The following is a 17,552-nucleotide window of genomic DNA, read 5'->3' on the forward strand; positions in this document are numbered from 1 at the left end:
AGTGAATGCTATATTTCATGTTCTGATTTGTTCAGTAATTCACCATATCTACAAGAAGTAACAAGTGTATCCAAGTATTTTCATTTTCAAAGTTTTTATAAGTCATGTTCTTGAACTTGACTTGGCTAACATTCAGCAATACTTAATTACATACTCACCAAAAAAAACAAAGTTCATCTCAGTTTAGAGCTTCACCTTGTAACACCTTAGTAGCTACTTGGTTAAATTAACACACTTATGCCTTAAACCCCATTCATGCACATCATCTGCTGCTACGTATCTTTTCATCAGTAGAGACATACACATTTGTGTAGTTTTGCTATCAGGTCTAATCTAAACTCTTTCTCATCTACACAAGTCCCTCTTTACCACTGTTAGACATTTTTCCCTCTTTTGTTTGATATGCAAACATGATTTTTCTTATTCTGAAAGCTGTGGAAGCTCACAGTTGGGGTCTGTTAGATCCATGCAGTTGTCATTAGTAAAACAGCAGCTTTATACAATTTCTGGTTATGAAAAGATCATCAGTGAGAAGAAAGCCTTTGAAATCTGTCATTTTATGACATTTTCTTTTATACAGAGAACCAGCAAAACGTCAGTTTTTTTATATGTTTTGTGTCAAAGCACAGTTCATAACAAACGGATGCCTGTCGATAGACTGCCTCCATTTTCATTAAATATGTTGTATTACAGCCATACAATAGCTACCAATAAATACTTCATAAAATAAACACTCTCTGTGAAGTGGAGTTAATGCCTTTGATGATTATTTCATGAGTCCAATCGGGATAAGTGTTTCTGCTCATTCAGTGATTTCGGGGCTCTCGAAGCCCTGAGGAGGTTTCCATCAGTGAAAGAGTCAAAGCTGGAGAGCTCTCGTTCTCATTTTACCCCTCATTCGATGCAAATGATTCTTCTCCAGCTGACAAGTATCAGCGGCTCTGCCTCCTGCAGCATGATGAAGACGGGCTGTCAGGTCTGTGCTCAGTGCAGGCACAGGGTGATGTATTCATTTAATTTCAGAATGATGACATGCTGTACAAAGATGGTCAAGCTGGCCAGTTATACACACACTGACTCTACTCTTTCCCTCACTTTCTCTCACACATGAGCAGACAGCTTAAGCTGTTTGCATGCTAAGACACTATCTTATAAATACATTCATTTCTTGGGTGATGATTGCTTCAGTATTAACACCGTCTGCTGTATGTGGGGGGTTGATGTGCCATCATTAGCTGTGCAGAAGGGTTTAGAGCTTAAGTCTTGTCATAAGGATTTCCCTAAAATGTCTGAATTTCCCCTTACATTGACCTTACACTTGAGGAATTTCTTAATTTTTTTTATTTATTTTATTTTTTTTTTATTGTGGAATAAAAGAATGAAACATTAATATAAGGCTTCAAACCAGGAGCCGGACGTGTGGAATAGATTAGAGCATCCACAGGGGCTGCAGGAAACTTGCTGCAGCTGTGTGTCTTATAGAGCTTCATCATGGTGCCTATTTTTGCCACATGAGGTAAGCATCAGGGAAGCAACTCTCTGCTAAATACACAGCAAAAACATTTGTAGGTCATCATATTGACTTCACATAAGCAGTAATACACCTTTCATCTTAGTTTCAGAGTGCAGACAATATGTCAGATTAAAATACAGCTTATCTGTTATGATAGTGAATATTGAGTTGAAATGATTTTCTGTGTATTTTGGGAACTGAATGAGCCTGTGCTGAAGTTACAGCTGGAAGAGTTTAATTTGTGTTTTGAGTCATGCCAGCTATAGATTATACATAACTCTTTGCATTTATAGCCTTAAGCAGAGGCATGCCAAGTGAAAAATGATTGTGCTTCAGTAGCACCACAGGCAAAAAAAACAACAGCTATGCCAAGCATGAGTCAACTAAATAAAATGTGTGTGGGAAATGTACAATTTTACTTCCACAAAAGCTCCTACTAAGCGAGTAAATGCAGATTTTTTTTCATAGATATGCCTTTTAATTGATTTTTTTGGCAAAACCCTGAAGGGAGTCTCTCAGCCTAAGAGTGTTTCTTGTTGCACCGAAATGGAAAACTTAATGCTTTCAGAAACCGCCAGCAAAGGTTTTGTTTTTATTTTTAATTACCAGCGGGGATTTTATTTCTTTTGCCTTTTGTTTCCTTTTTTAATCATACATCATAGGTTCTAACTTTGAAAAGTAACTTATTAGGGGCTTAACAGTTTAAACACCCAGTTGAAATGTGGCAAAACACTGCACAGTATAAATACAACCAAACACTAGGACTGAAAGATAATCAAATTTTTTTTGACCAATAATGCAATTTGTGATTTGGTTTGTGATTTAATCTTTTAAATTCCATCTTCTGTTCAGTGTCCATACAGAAATATAATTCTAAATGAGATCTTAACAAGGATGCAAAGTTGAGATATGAAAGACTTCGCTTACAGCTGTGAGATGTAACCTGTGGCCAAAACACTGAAGCCTGAAGGTCCTTTAGGACAGGTTTATGATTTTTCTACTAAAGAGTTGTTTTTTTACACCACAGCACCTCATTTCTCTCTACATGATTTCTGTACTGCACAGAGCATAGTTTCACCCCGATGCCACACAGATATGTACATGCAGGTGCACACACTCCAACCAGCAAAAAACACATCGGACAAGATGTGGCTTCAACCACCTGAAATCTTACATTGTAACAGCCTAAATTGGGATTTTTAATGAAAAACCTTTAATCATTCAGTCGTACCAGACACCAAGCATGGTTTGTAGATGAGACCAAAATGCAGGTCAAAAAAATGACTTTTTGTCTCAGTTGTCCTGTTTTGAGCTTTACAAGTTTTGGATGTTGATTGTGAAGGGTGTTTTATTTCTGCAAGAGGTGTCAGAATGATGATGTCAGGAAGGTGATGCAAAGGTGAAGGACGTTGGAGACTTACTGACGGGCAGGAGTGCAAAGACTTGTAGGTGAGGGGAGAATCATGTTTTACGCTCTGAACTTTATTGGTTGTCAGGAAACATGTGAGGGATGGCAGGGTTTCAGTAGATGCTGACTGACATGGATTTTTAGTTGAAGAATTGCAGACTTGATCATCGGAGCATTCAGTGACTAATGTATGATAGCACAGTTTTTATATTTTGTTTGACAGTTTCATCATATGCTGCTTGATTTAACCTGATATACAAGAACATGAAATTAATAATTAGATTTTAAACAAATGAAAAAAACAAAAGGAAAACCAGATGATTAAACCAAAACAGCCTGCTTGATCATTCCAGTGTTTAGGTAAGCTTGTTCATTAGTTAAGATTGCTGCAAACACAAATTCAGACTTGAATCATTCACAGTTTATGGACCTTCTCATTTGGATTTTACCACTGTGTGCATTGTATTTGTGTGTAGAATTGCCTTTCAGTTTATCAGTTCCTCCCAGTTGCATTCATCCTCTAAAAATGAAGATGGATCAGCAACCCAAAGTCTCACTTGATATTCTCTAAAGTGGTCACAGTTGCCCTTTACATACATATGCATGAGGGATGATGACCTTTGGAATTGAATGGGCTTGATCCTTTTGTGCATATGTTGTTATAGCCTATATCAGAGTAGAATGCAGTCTGTGCTAGATTTAAGTTATTTTTTTGGGGGGGAGGGACTATGTTAGTTAAAAACAATATGTTTTTGTTTCATCAGAGGGTGTGTATGTGTATGTTTTCAGGGACTGGGGGTTATTTACAGCCGCAGGGATGCTGAAATGTCATGAACGGTTGCCCGCAGCTTTGGAGTGTGACGAGCTGGCTTTTAATTTACCGTGGCTGATGAGGGCAGGGAGTGGAGCCAGCCTGTTACATTCACACAAAAATGTGATGATAGAAGGTTAAACTGAGACTGAAAAATCTTGGTTTGGGTTGATGATAGTGGCTCAGTTGAAGTATCACAACATTTTTCAAAGTAGGAAAAAAATGCCCAAAGTTCTTTACTTTTTTTGCTTGGGAAATAAAAAAAAGGATAAAAAATGAAAAAGGGGAAAAAGGTTGTATATAACATATACATTGTAATCTTTGAACGTCATCATTTCAAATCTAAATTTTTTACCCACCATTTAGGTGAAGGCTGAATTCGTTGAGTTGGTGAGGGAGTATTGGCGTAAAGCGTTTTGAGACTTGTCTTAAATCCATTATTGAGCTCCTAAATTAAATGAGCCCACCACAGTTTAATTTGTTTGTGGGTGATAATGCAAGAGCAAACGAATACTCACTTTTTTGTTTTTACTGTGTAAACCGTATTATAAAATATCCTGGTCGAGTTTTCTTTCAGTCTTTTTAATTTTCTCTATTTGAATCATCCTGTAATACAAAAGGTTTAATTAATTAGTTAGTAATTAGATTTGATAAAAAAAAAGTGACTTTAAGTCTGAAATGTTAATTTGTGATCATTAAATTAAACAGATAAGCAGTCCACTGTGTGTAATGACCTTTTAATCAAATCAAGGATAAGTTTTTTTATTTTAAATTGCCAATATGATGCCCTTACTACAGTAAAAGACAGTGTATACATTTGAGAGTTATTTAATTTCTATAGTTTTAAAGCCCTTTTTCTGTGTATTATTGTTTATTTAATTAAGACAAAACTGCCTTTAATCAGCCTTACGTGACGTAACAAAGCAAATTTGTGAATGTGAATAATCTGTTATGCCCCAGCTGGTGGTCTGCGATGTACAGAGGTGACCAAACATCAGGCCTGAAAATAATTGCTTTATATACTTGGAAAAAATTCACATTCTAAGAGGTAAATTCCCATTTTATTTGGTAATCTTGGAGCAAGAATTCCCAAACCTTTCAGCCTTTAAGCTATGAAATAACAGTGACAGATGCACGACTCCCTTGCTTGCTGCTAATGCTGATTTTGATTGGCTTTTCAGTGTAATGACAGAAAGCATATGGCTAACTTACCTTTCCACCCATGTTTTCTTTAATTTGTCATCCTCTTTTTCCAAAAGAAACAACACTTGAACACAATCATGTCCACCTGGAGTGACAAAAATCAGAACCAACTTATGACTATGACCCAAGAGAGACCAGCTCTTCTTGTTGCTGGCTCTTATTGGTTTGGTGAATAAGAGTTCTTGGAGTATAAGCTAGTTTCAAAGTGCCCCTCTATTTATTTTGATATTGGGTTTTCCTTAAGTCAATATTTCTGCATCATGACCTTTAGACTTGTTGGTATTATGGAATGACTTGAAAGGCTGAGAAGAGGTAGGATTCTTCTTCAGGAAATAAAAGACATCCCTATTCAGTCTGGAGCATTTAAAGACAATCAGTAAAGGTGGGCGTCTGTTCGAGAAATACATTTTTCATTAAAATGTTTATAAAATAATGAATTAACCCACTTTGAATAAGACCTTGCATGACTTTCTATGAGTTTCTTGAGCCTTTCCAACCTCATGTCCCCCCACTTGCAGTTACTTTGAACTGGAGAGCAGCGGCGTGAGGGAGGAGATCCGCTACCATTACCGCTTCAAAGGCAAGCCGCGCTCCGAGTCCTTCCCCTACCGCCTTGCTGACGGCCAGTGGCACAAGATCGCCCTCACCATCAGCGCCTCCCACTTGCTGCTGCACGTCGACTGTAACAGGTAAAACGCAAACGGCGCCTGAAACAACTTAATAGCTCTGTCACAAATGGCTAATTTAATTTAACCATGCTCCTTTGAAGTGACACGTCTAATGAGCTGCCTGTGTTTGTCAAAGCAAATATTTGTTTGGTGCTGTGTCAGTGAGGATGACAGGTTGTTAACAGTGCTGACAGTGAAACATCCAAGGACAAATTAACACAGAGGATGTGAAAGAGAGGCGGTTTCTTTTTTATGTAACATTCTGTATCTGTGCCGCATTTACAGGATGTTCGTCTCACAGTGTTCCTTAATAATGTGGAAGGTAACAGTGATATAATTATCTCATTGATTGGCTAATAAAGACAAACCTCTTAAAGCTAATCTTTAAAGAATCACTTCAGCTGTCATTCTTCACTCACATCTCTTTAATTCAGCTACTAGAAAGGAACACTATAAATAGTACATTTTAGTGGAGCTAATACTCTTTTTGTGGATGAGAAGCTGTATAAGAAGCACTGGAGGAGTCATCTGTAATATTGATTCTTCCCAGACCTATTACACCCATCAGGCTGGTGGCCTACCGATTAATTATCATGCTAGTGGCTCTCTGTCTGATGATATTGTAGTGAAGATAAAAGAGGCCATGGAAATGTGCATTATTGGCAAGAGGGAAAAAATCAAAACATAATGGGAATAAAAGTAGAATTAAAACTTTTTGCTTATACAGTTCTTTGTAAAAGCTCTAAGGTAATTAAGGAAGTGAGATTGAACGGCTATTTATCATGAAGTTGTGGCTGTTGGTACTCTGAAACCGGAGTTTGAAGCTGAGTATAACTGTCTCGGGGGAGGCTGGCTTTGTTTCTAAATACTGCATTTTAATATGTTTTATTTAGTCTGCATGTACCTTTTTATTTGCATCCTCAATCTCTGTAGGGACTATTACAGACCTCTTTGCAACTCTTTTACCTACTTTATCTTTTTATTCTTTAGTTGTTTTTTTGCTTTATATAAGCTATTGGTGTTTATTGGAGGCTGCTTTCAGCTTCCCTCTGCTGTGTCAGCTGGTCCACTGCATTGCCTTGTTTATTACCAAACTAATGCAACTGAGTGTGAAGTACTACTTACAGCAGGCAGTGGACACCCACTTCTGCCCACTGATGAAACATAACCTAAAATATCAGAAGCTTCATAGAATCTAAATATTTTACTATAAGAATCATTAAGCAGGAAAATCTCCATCTCCACAAATAACAAGATCTTAGCCTTTTATAAATAGCTCAAAAAATGGTGGATAAGAAACTTTCCTCAAACTATATCATCAAGAAATCCTTAAATTACTTCTTGCAGGGATACGATTTAAGGCTTTTGCTCTCAGGAGAATAACAAATTTGCACTTTACTTTTTACTGTAAAACACTTTTTGCCCCCAACCACAAGTATCATGTCAATTAAAGGGAAACTTTTAGAACAAAACTTAGTTTAAAGCTTTTAATTAAATAATAAATAATGTCATATACATAATAGTATTTTTTTGTCAGTGAGGGTTTAGACAGTGCTTTTGATGAACACCACTGATTGTTTTTACGCTGTACATTTGTATCCACATCTCTCTGTCGTGGGATTTTGGTTGGTGACAGTTGGATGGTTAAAGTAGTGTCGCTGTGATGTGGTTTTTAGTTTTCATCACTGCTGTTCTTTGCTGTTTCTAACTGTTCTATTATTTATAGGGTTGTCACAATACTAAAATTTTAAACTCGATACCGACACTAAGGATGGTGCTTGATACTATTTTCCATACGATAGAGAAAAAAACACACTAAAACATCCAAGTCAGAACTCCGCAAAAATAACAACACAACCCAAACACCAAAAATACAAAATTTCTAAGACATTAACATTGTAAAAAGCATTTGCAATATTTTAAAGCCATATTAACTCGTGCAAAGATGGTCTTCTCAAACTGTTTACTCACTGTAGTGCAAAACATACTAAACTAAAACAACTACTACCACTAGTTGGTGTACCTGTACACAAATGTTCTTTTCTTCACAACACGTGAGAACAGATCAAGTAAACAATAGAACATAAAAACTAGTTCAGATTATTAACATTTTATTGAAATAGTGTTTTAAATTGACATTTTGAAGAAGCCTCAGTGTAATGTTTACACAGTTTATCAGACAAGAACCCAGTCCATACAGGTGTAATGTAACATTCCTGTTCAGCTTTTATATGTCTTGTGATTTGTTGCTGTATTTCCATCGTTGCTGGTAGGGTGGGTTGTGGTTGCTTAGGTCTACCGGCTGGTCCTCTTCTCTCAGTGTCAGCCTGGGACTGTAAGAGTGACATAATAATTGTCAGATACGAAATGAGTGGTGTAAACTTGGCAGCATGGCTATATCCCTGTAGCTCTGGATGCTAGTAGCATGGCTAAATCACTGTAAATATTGATGCTAGCAGCATGGCTATATCACTGTGAATAATTATGCTAGGCATGACCTTTGACTTCAATTTCAACAGTTTTTTTTTTCTAATTGTTATGCTGAAGACAGATCTAAGTGAAGTAGCTGGGATGTAGCCTGATTTTTGATGGTTGGTGTGGTTCTATGATTTCATGGGTCAGCATGCAGAGGTATTTTCTATGTTCAGTGAATCAAAAAATATGTCTCTTCACCCAGTAAAGGGTTAACTTAAGTAGATGGCCATGCTTGACAGTGGAAACTCAATATTCATGTTTAAACAGCAACTTTCTAACCTTGAAACCTGCGCTAATTGATATCTAAGTTGATTTTAAATTTTTGTATTAATTAGTATCTGAGAATATTTTTTTTTCTTTTTTGACACTAGTGATTTAGCAATGGAAAGCACTGATTACCAAAACTTCTGTATGAAAGGCACCACCAAATACGTTCAACATTTTTTATACATAATACAGGAGCCTCTTTTTTTGCTACAAAAGAGCGTGTAGATAACTCTGGTCCTTCCACATGTGCTAATTTTAACTACAACTCACAACAGTTTTACAGTTTGTATGTTAAACGGCACAAAACTCAGCAGCTACATTTGGTGTCCAGATGATTTCCTACATACCTGCTTATCTGTTTGTTCTCATTTGTCAACGTGGATAGAAGAATGCAGGCAGTGCTGTTCTGCCTGGCACTTCTCTGCTTGGTTGCCTTAAAAGGAAGAGACAGAAAAGACTCTGTGAAACATTTCCTCTGTGAAAAGTTCACAGAGGAGCAGCTGCATGTAAAAGCAATACGTTGTTGGGTGCAGAGATTTTTCTTTAGGCAGTCACGGACTCTTTTTATTTTAATTAATTACGAAACGATGCCAACATTTAGGAATATATATATATATATATATATATATATGAGACCGTGGGCGGTTTCATCCATACTTCATGTTGACTTATGGTAAAGGCAGTTAACAGATTCTTAAAACCTTCTGGATAAAAGCTGATGAATTATCCCACAGAAACATGGAAATGAAGCATTCAGTCAGAATTTTGCTCAGGTGCTCCAGAAGCCACAACAGTCAAATAAATGCTCCTTTTTAAAACTGCTAAATAAATAAATAAAAATAAAACCAGGACTGGAAAAGCAATTCACACCTCTGCTAACCTGCTACACATATGTTAGGAATGTATTGTTTCTGCAGTGAGGTGACACCATTGTGTTGTGACCTTCTTCTCTGTGATGCCATTTAGTATTTTATTTGTGGAAGCAGGTGATGTGACAAAAAAAGTTTCAGATAAAAAGACAAGCTCCGGACTTCGCTTTGATGTATAATAAAATATGATGATTTATTACAAAAAGTGACAAGTGACATGCAGAGTCTGTGAGGTCCCTGGCCAATTTCTGAGAATCCCACTAAAAATATGTGTGAAGCACTTAATATAGCTTCTTCAAAGACATTCATCAAATTCCCTGAGTTGAGCAATCATATGGAGACACATATGTTTACATATATAATGTTCGTGTGCTGAAGTCCAGTCTTTAAGATAAAGAACCTTATATGGTAAAAACCTTACATCCGCCTGTCTATACATGGAGTCTATTCACTACTCTTAGCAAATTGCAGTCTGCTTAAACTGCAACTCAGTATAATCCTAATCTATGTAATTTTAATTTATTCTAAGTATGAAATGCTGAGAATAAGACACTTCAGTATCCCTCTTTACAGTTTTTTTCTATTGCCAAAACACAAAACCCAGTACTCTAAACCAAATGACCAGTTGCCTAAACACATTTAGTAAAACTCCCCCCCTTTTGCCACAACCACAAACACAATTCACCTGTAGACACTGTTCACAAAACCCATCCCCTTTTTCTCAAAACTCAAAACAAAAATTGCCGTGCTAAAACACATTTTGCATATAACTCTGCTCCAATATGCATTGTGAAGCTCATGTGATGCAAAATGCTACCCACAATCAGCAAAACTTGAACACAATGAACATACCTGGTGCCAATCAGTAAACACAACGACTCATATTTGAAAACACCTATTGCAAATGATGTGACCACACCTATATAAGTCAGTGCAGTTTGCTGAAAGTTCAAAAACAAAAATGGATGATGAAGACAGAAGAAGAGGAGTTTGTGTCAGAGGAGGGAGAGGAGTTTGTGTCAGAGGAGGCAGAGGAGCGGGCCGAGGAGGGAGAGGAGCAGGCCGAGGAGGGAGAGGAGCAGGTCAAGGAGGGAGAGGAGCAGGTCAAGGAGGGAGAGGAGCGGGCCGAGGAGTGGGCCAAAGAGGGCGAGAAGCAGTCCAAAGAGGAGCAGGCCAAGGAGCGAGAGGAGAAGGAGGGCAAGCAAGACAACGCATTTTCATTACAGATGAAATGAGAGCAACAGTCATTGACCACGTCATTGTCCACGGCATGACAATGACCACCTGAATGCTCGGCCAGCAGATCACCACGACCAGCAGATTCCTGGGCCAGCTGATCTTCCCATATACGTCATCCTCTGGGACAATGTTAGCTCCCATCGCAGCATCCAGGTCAGAGAGTGGTTTAACATCAATCAGCAATTCATTAATGTGTGTCTGCCACCCTACTCTCCGTTCCTAAACCCAATAGAGGAGTTCTTCTCAGCATGGCGGTGGAAGGTCTATGACCGCCAACCTTACACTAGAGAGAACCTTCTCAGGGCTATGGACCTGGCCTGTGATGATGTGGCTGTGGAGGCGTTCCAAGGCTGGGTGCGGCATGCCAGGGCATTCTTCCCACGTTGTTTGGCTATGGACAATATTGCCTGTGACGTTGATGAGGTCCTGTGGCCCGACCCAGCCCGACGACGTGATGCCTCTCCATGATTTCGGTGTCAACATACAACATACTGTGTCAATTTTCAACGTACTGTAATAAAAGAAATCGCACCCTGAACATTGTGTTCTCAATTGTTACTGTACAGTATCTATTGTGTGTAATGGATCCTCCATGGAGTTTAGTACTCATTTTTGCATTGAGTTGTGATATTACTGCATTTTCTGCATTATGTAACTATTCCCATGAAATGCACAAATCTATAGAAAATGCCCAAAACATATTTGAGAATAAATAAGGGTTGCTCAAATGCATCCTGGCAGTTGTGAAACTGTAAAAAGAACAGTCTCACACTGTGAAAATTGCGCTTTCAATTTTTTTGGTAATGTGGTTAATGATGCTCAGTAGTGTTTACATTTTTGCAGGCCTTGAGTGGTATTTTGGTGTCAGAGTTTGCTTTTGAGCATATGAGCAACTGTTTTGGTGTGATGGGTTTGCTTTTGAGCATATGAGCAACTGTTTTGGTGTGATGGGTTTGCTTTTGAGCATATGAGCAACTGTTTTGGTGTGATGGGTTGGTTTTGAGCATATGAGCAACTGTTTTGGTGTGATGGGTTTGCTTTTGAGCATATGAGCAACTGTTTTGGTGTGATGGGTTGGTTTTGAGCATATGAGCAACTGTTTTGGTGTGATGGGTTTGCTTTTGAGGATATGAGCAACTGTTTTGGTGTGATGGGTTGGTTTTGAAAAGAAACTGTGAGGTTTAGTGTACGTAGCTTTAGAAAAGTGTTTTGTGTTTAGAGTTTTGTGAAAAGTGAGGGCAGTATCGTGAAATGTGTTTAAGCAATAGAGAAAAACTGTAAAAGCAAGTAGTCAGATCCATTCAGGTGATTTAATTTCTGCACTGAACTACACTTTATTGATTTGAGACTCATTAAATGGTGTTAAGCATCTATAATGGTAAGAGGTTACACTTAATCCCCACATCTCTCACTAGACTTTTAGCTGGCTAGAATTTCATCATCTTTATTTTCTCTTCTTTTTTAAATGTGCACACCCGGGTTGTGACAGACTTTTTGGGGGGCATTGAAAGCTTGTGTTTAGCAAAACTCATCCACTAAAAAATTATTTTACAAAAGGATAGTTGGACATTTTGGAAATTAGGTTGATTAAGACATTTGTAACCCACTTATAGTTGCTGGTTCAGTTCAAAGCTGGAGTCCAGACAAGTTTAGCCTGTAAAGATGGAAAAATCAAGCATGGCTCAGCTGGTGTCTGAAATTGTAAGTCTATTCAAATCTTTTTTTTTTCTTTTTTATTTTTTTGTCCCTTGACACTTGTTGTCACTCGTCTACATGCCACTACAAAGAAGTAGATGCTTAGAACGCTGCTGTTACAGATTGCACACAATGTTCACGATATAGCCATTTTATATATATTTTTATATAAAACATCTCAGGATACCAGAGAAGTCCTACCAGAAGGTTACATTTCCTCTACAACTGGTTTGTTTATGTAGTAAATATTGTAGTAAAAATTAAAGTCAGTTATTTATCGTATTTGCACTCAGCACCTCGTTTCTCCCTGCATGATTTCTGTTCTGCACACAACACATACAACACGAAAACGTCCATTTTTAAAATGGTTTTAGAAGTTTACATGCATGCTCACTTCCTGGAGAATTTGATCATACCAGGACATCCAGAAACTTTGACCTGATAGTGACAAAGTTCCTGGGGAAAAAAAAGAAAACATTCCCACAAATGGAGTTTAAGACTGCTGGATGAATCAAGATGCTGTTTCATAAAAATAAAAAAAAAGTTTTCTTCCCTTTCTTTTCTGCGTATTAGCCAGGAAAAAAAATGCCATGGCCCCTTTAACACTGCAGGTACAAAATGAAAATTATTTTTCCAAATTAAGGAAATGGAACAAAAGAAACAGCCACTTCCACTTGACTGACTCGATCAATGTGGACATCCCTGCCATGCTCTTCTGTGCCTTTGATACTGTTTGTTACAAGCACCAAATCCTCTGGCTTTCTGCAGGGCAGCATCTTCAATATGTACCTGTCATTTTGTTTGTCTGCACTGCACAAGTCTCGGTGTCCCAGAGAATGGCTCTTGCCCTTGAGTTAGGATTTACACTTAATCTGAAGGTGGATCACAAACATGGAAATTTTGTTGCCTCCATTTCCACAGCTGTCCCTGTCTGAGATTAAAAAAAAAAAAACAGAAGATGTGAAAACATGTACAACATGCCATCTCTGCCCGGGAGGACTTTGGCTGGGATGAAGGATGTCAGTATATATATCTTAACTTAATCAAAAGGAAAAAAAAGAAATCTTAGAATTACAAAAAATAAATCAATAGGAAACGTCATCTGTGCCTTTACAGGAATCTAAGAAGAAAGTTAATAATCAACAGAATTATTTTCACTTGTGCATTTTGTAGTTATAGAACCATTTATTTAAAACGTATTGATTCACTAACTTACCATTTACTATTCATACACTGAATGGTAAGGGTTCAATATGCAAAATATGTCGTTATGATTTTGCAGCTGATAGAAATACACATGAAATAGATTAAATGGATTGAAATTGATTTTTTTCACATAGTTAATACAGAATTTATGTCACATGTCAGTTTAAAATGCTCTTGTCTGAGCTTAACAATGGTCCCAAAATTTCAAGAAAAGTATCAGCCTATAAAATGAAAGCCACTGACAGTGTTCGGTGTAATGCATCATTCAGTGACATGTTAGAGTGGTCAGTTCACTGACTATTACTGAGCATGTGCGGTTCACTCAGGTAGCGGGGATACCAGAGGAGGCTCTTGTTATTTTGAGTTAGACTATGAAAAGGATCTCAGTGAATGCATACTTTGTGTGGGTGTTAAGTGTTCATCAGGGCTGGAAAAACTACTACAGGATTTGATGAAGTACCTGCAAGCTGAGCACAGCTCCACAACATCATGATTCTGCTGGTTGCTATCTTTTGGTAAGATTGTTGGTAAAATTACTATAGCTGTTAAGCTAAAAACATTGGACCCCACACATTGTTTTTTTTTTTTCTAAGCATAATTATTAATAAAGCACTTTGAAGGTGATGAAACACCTGTCATTTCTGTTAGCATGTATGTCTTAAGATTAAACATCATAAAAACAGCATGTAATGAGGGCATTTAAAGATAAATTTGTCTGACTTCACAACCAAAGAGCACAACAAACTCCAGTTTTGGCCCCTTCCTCCGAGAATAGACTTGCTTTTTAACTTGCATAGACAACAGGTGTTGATCACATGCTTGCTTGTTTACTACACTCATTACTGGAGGATTCCAAAATGAATTTGTAGGATATAAACTAAATGATAACCTCCTTTTAATGTCACCATGTTTACCCTTTGGTGAGTTTTAAAATTAAATGGTAGTAGTGGTATTGTAGCAGGCTTCTAAACCAAGCAGCATGAGTCTTGTCTTCAAAAGCTTACATCTGGTCATATTTGTCCCCACACTGCCCCTACCAGTTACTCACATATTGCAGCTTGCGAATGTGTAGTGTTATTTTGTGAGAATATCAACAAATGATGCTTCTAACAAATACAAAATATGTAAGGCAGCCATGGTAACCACGCATACACATAATTAGAAATAAAGGGAAACACCTACTCACCTAAACTGGTGAGTTTAGGTTTATATGGAGTCAGTTATATTTCTTCAGGACAAAATTACGACCAAGGATTTACTTCTAAAACCTCAACATTCTGTTCTTATAAAATTACATATTACTCACCTTCTTTTCATCATTTGTTTGGAAATGGGGCATCTGCTACACATCAATTGTAATATCCATTAAGTTAGACAAAACAATGCTCCACCCTGTATATAAATAAAAATCAGCTGGAGCCTCCCTTCCGATCCACTACATCATGCACACAATTTTCGACTTGGTGTGCTCTTGCTTATTAAAGTGGAGCTGTGGAAAATCTGTAGCATATTCTTAGTAAAACTTCCATGAACTCATGTTTGACTGAGTTCACTTTGATAGTTTATGCATAAGATAAAAAAAAAAAAAAGAAATCTCAAATCTGGCTTTAATGTTGCATATCGCTTTCTGTTTTCCACTCTGTGCACAACCTTGTGCTGTTTGGTAGTGACCCGAAAGTGACTATTACACTAATGGATCCAGATTGCTCAGGGGAGGAGTCTGTGTTAGAGCTGCCTGACCTCAGTGTTTCAGTCCAGACGTGACGAATTATGTGCCTATGTGGCTTGTCTGGTCTTCTCTTCTGCTGCAGATCCCCTCTGTGGACTTATTCTCATCTTTTCTGACAATTGTCAATCTCTGTCAGTAATTATCTTTCTTCTGTTCATTGATTAATGTGGCTTCCCTTGAAGCTCACCGGCTAATTCACATGAGTTGTTCTTCTTTTCTCTCCCAACGTAATAAATGATCCCAATCAGTTACACTATTTTACTGAATAATAATTTTATCATAAGCATAGCAAAACTGAGCTCTTATTCAATCAACCCTTTTAACATTGTGAATCTAATCATGTCCAGTTGTTTCATGCTTCTGATTATCTCTAAGTCCAAGATGGAGGACAGAAACGGCTTGAAAAGACCATTAAAGAAGATATTGCTGTGAAGTACCAGTTGTGTTGACAACTCATTTCAAGGCATTTTTAGTTGCAATACACATTTCATGTACAAGACAATTCAAAGTGCTTTACATAAAACATTAAACGTATCACAGCGGGGTGCAGAGGAAGCATTCAAAAGTTACTTTAAAAACAAACTTTACAAAGAAGCAAAATAAAGTTAAAATAAGATGCAAGAAGTAAGTTTCAGTGTGAAGAAATAATGGTTTTGATAAAAGGTGGCAAACAGAAGAGTTTTTAACCCTGATTTAAAACTGCAAAGTTTCAGCAGACCTGCAGTTTTCTGGGAGTTTGTTCCACATGTGAGGAGCATAAAAGCTGAATGCTGCCTCTCCATGTTTCGTTCTGACGGAAAGTAGATTTGACCCTGATGACCTAGGGGAAATGGTTGATTCATAACAAACCAGAAGATCCTGAATATATTTTGGTCCATTCAGTGCTTTATAAACTAACAGCAGGATTTTGAAGTCAATTCTTTGACAAACAGGAAGCCAGTGTAAAGATCTGAGGACTGGAGTTACATGATCTACATTCTTGGTCTTAGTGAGGAGTTGAGCAGCAGCGTGCTGGACTAACTGCAGCTGTCTGACAGACTTTTTAGGGAGACCTGTATGGACTTTGTTTCAAGACAAACATGGTAAGTCTAAAAGCAATGTTACCATCTTATAAAAATTATGTATGCAGTGCTTCAGTAGCAAATAAAAATAGGTCTTGTATTTATTTTTTATCTTTCCTTGTTTGCCATGCTTACAAGAATACAATTTTTCCGGGTTTTGGATTACCATTAACATTCTCTTTGCATCAGTAGGTTAGAATAGACACTGGAGGCTTTGTTAGCTATTCGTATAATCCACGTTGTTAAACCATTGGCTTAATAAAATATGACATGTCTTTAGTCTTTCTGTGAGGCAGTTTATGCTCTAACTGTGCAGGATGATGTAAAAATGTCATAATAAAATGTACTTAATTAAATATTTCTTTCTCATTTTGTATTCTCTGGCTACTCAACAGGTCATGACAGTTCTTTTCCAAAGCAGAAAGTCAGTGCTGATAGATTTAATCTCCATTCTTGTGTATAAATGCTTGTGTGACCTGGTGCTAATGCCAGTGTGAGAATATAGGCTTTAACTTTTTTTGTAATATTTAAAGTAGCTTTGAGCAATATTTCTCTGGATATTGGCTGCTTCCACACTCATTTTCAGTTCAGTTTAACTGACCATGTACATATACATATATATATATATATATATATATATATATATATATATATAGTTACTTTAAACACTGAGCTATGAATCACTCGAGCATGACAAGAAGCACCTCATTCGTGTATTGAATCAATGTTGGTTTACAGATAACAGACAACAGATGCTATGTTACACAAATGGGCTGCTTGGTGGTGTGGTGGTTAACACTCACCTCACAGCAACACATCTATCAGTCCATCCATAGAAAACGGATGGATGTCACACAGCTGTACAAGTTCTGCCCATTTATTTAGTTGTATCAATGAAAAAGGCCAAAGACAGCACAGTTCGACAGGCCTGCAATAGAATTTTTCTCCAACAAGGGGAATCCCAGAGCACTAATGGCTAAAGCGTGGCACATCTCAGTATGATTCACGATGGGACTTAAAAATTTTATTCAACTGATTGAAAAGGAAAAAGGCAGCCAACATCCAAAAAGGAGCTTTAAAGAAAAAAAGCCTGGAAAACTATTCACAAAGAAAACTAAAAGAAATGACAAGAAAGCTTATACCTTCACATGTCAAATCAAACATAGCATGTTTTTAAAGAACTGTGCTCCATCATACAGAGCCAAATGACCTTTCCAGTGTTTTATCTCTGCATATCATTTCCAGAGAAGTTTCATTGGACCATTCTGTGTTGTTAGGGTTAATTTCTCTTTCACGCTAACATTGTGTCTCACACCTGAATTAGTGCCACTGCAGAGCCGAGACAAGGTCACATGCTTACATAACTGGAGTATTTAACAGTATTTAATATATTTCCCCTTTGAGTTAG

At 37.4% G+C, this 17,552-nt stretch overlaps 1 protein-coding gene across 3 annotated transcripts in view; it reads left to right on the forward strand.

Moving 5' to 3' along the window:
- Nucleotides 1-17,552, forward strand: part of LOC121641784 (protein kinase C-binding protein NELL1-like) — a 316,585-nt gene that overhangs the window by 58,228 nt on the left and 240,805 nt on the right. For all 3 annotated transcript variants that reach the window (XM_041988075.1, XM_041988084.1, XM_041988092.1), the window contains exon 4: nucleotides 5,454-5,624. In XM_041988075.1, coding sequence (XP_041844009.1) covers nucleotides 5,454-5,624 — 171 coding nt within the window. The remainder of the gene's footprint in view (nucleotides 1-5,453; nucleotides 5,625-17,552) is intronic.

Source organism: Melanotaenia boesemani, chromosome 1 (genome assembly GCF_017639745.1).
Source record: "Melanotaenia boesemani isolate fMelBoe1 chromosome 1, fMelBoe1.pri, whole genome shotgun sequence".
NCBI lineage: Eukaryota > Metazoa > Chordata > Actinopteri > Atheriniformes > Melanotaeniidae > Melanotaenia > Melanotaenia boesemani.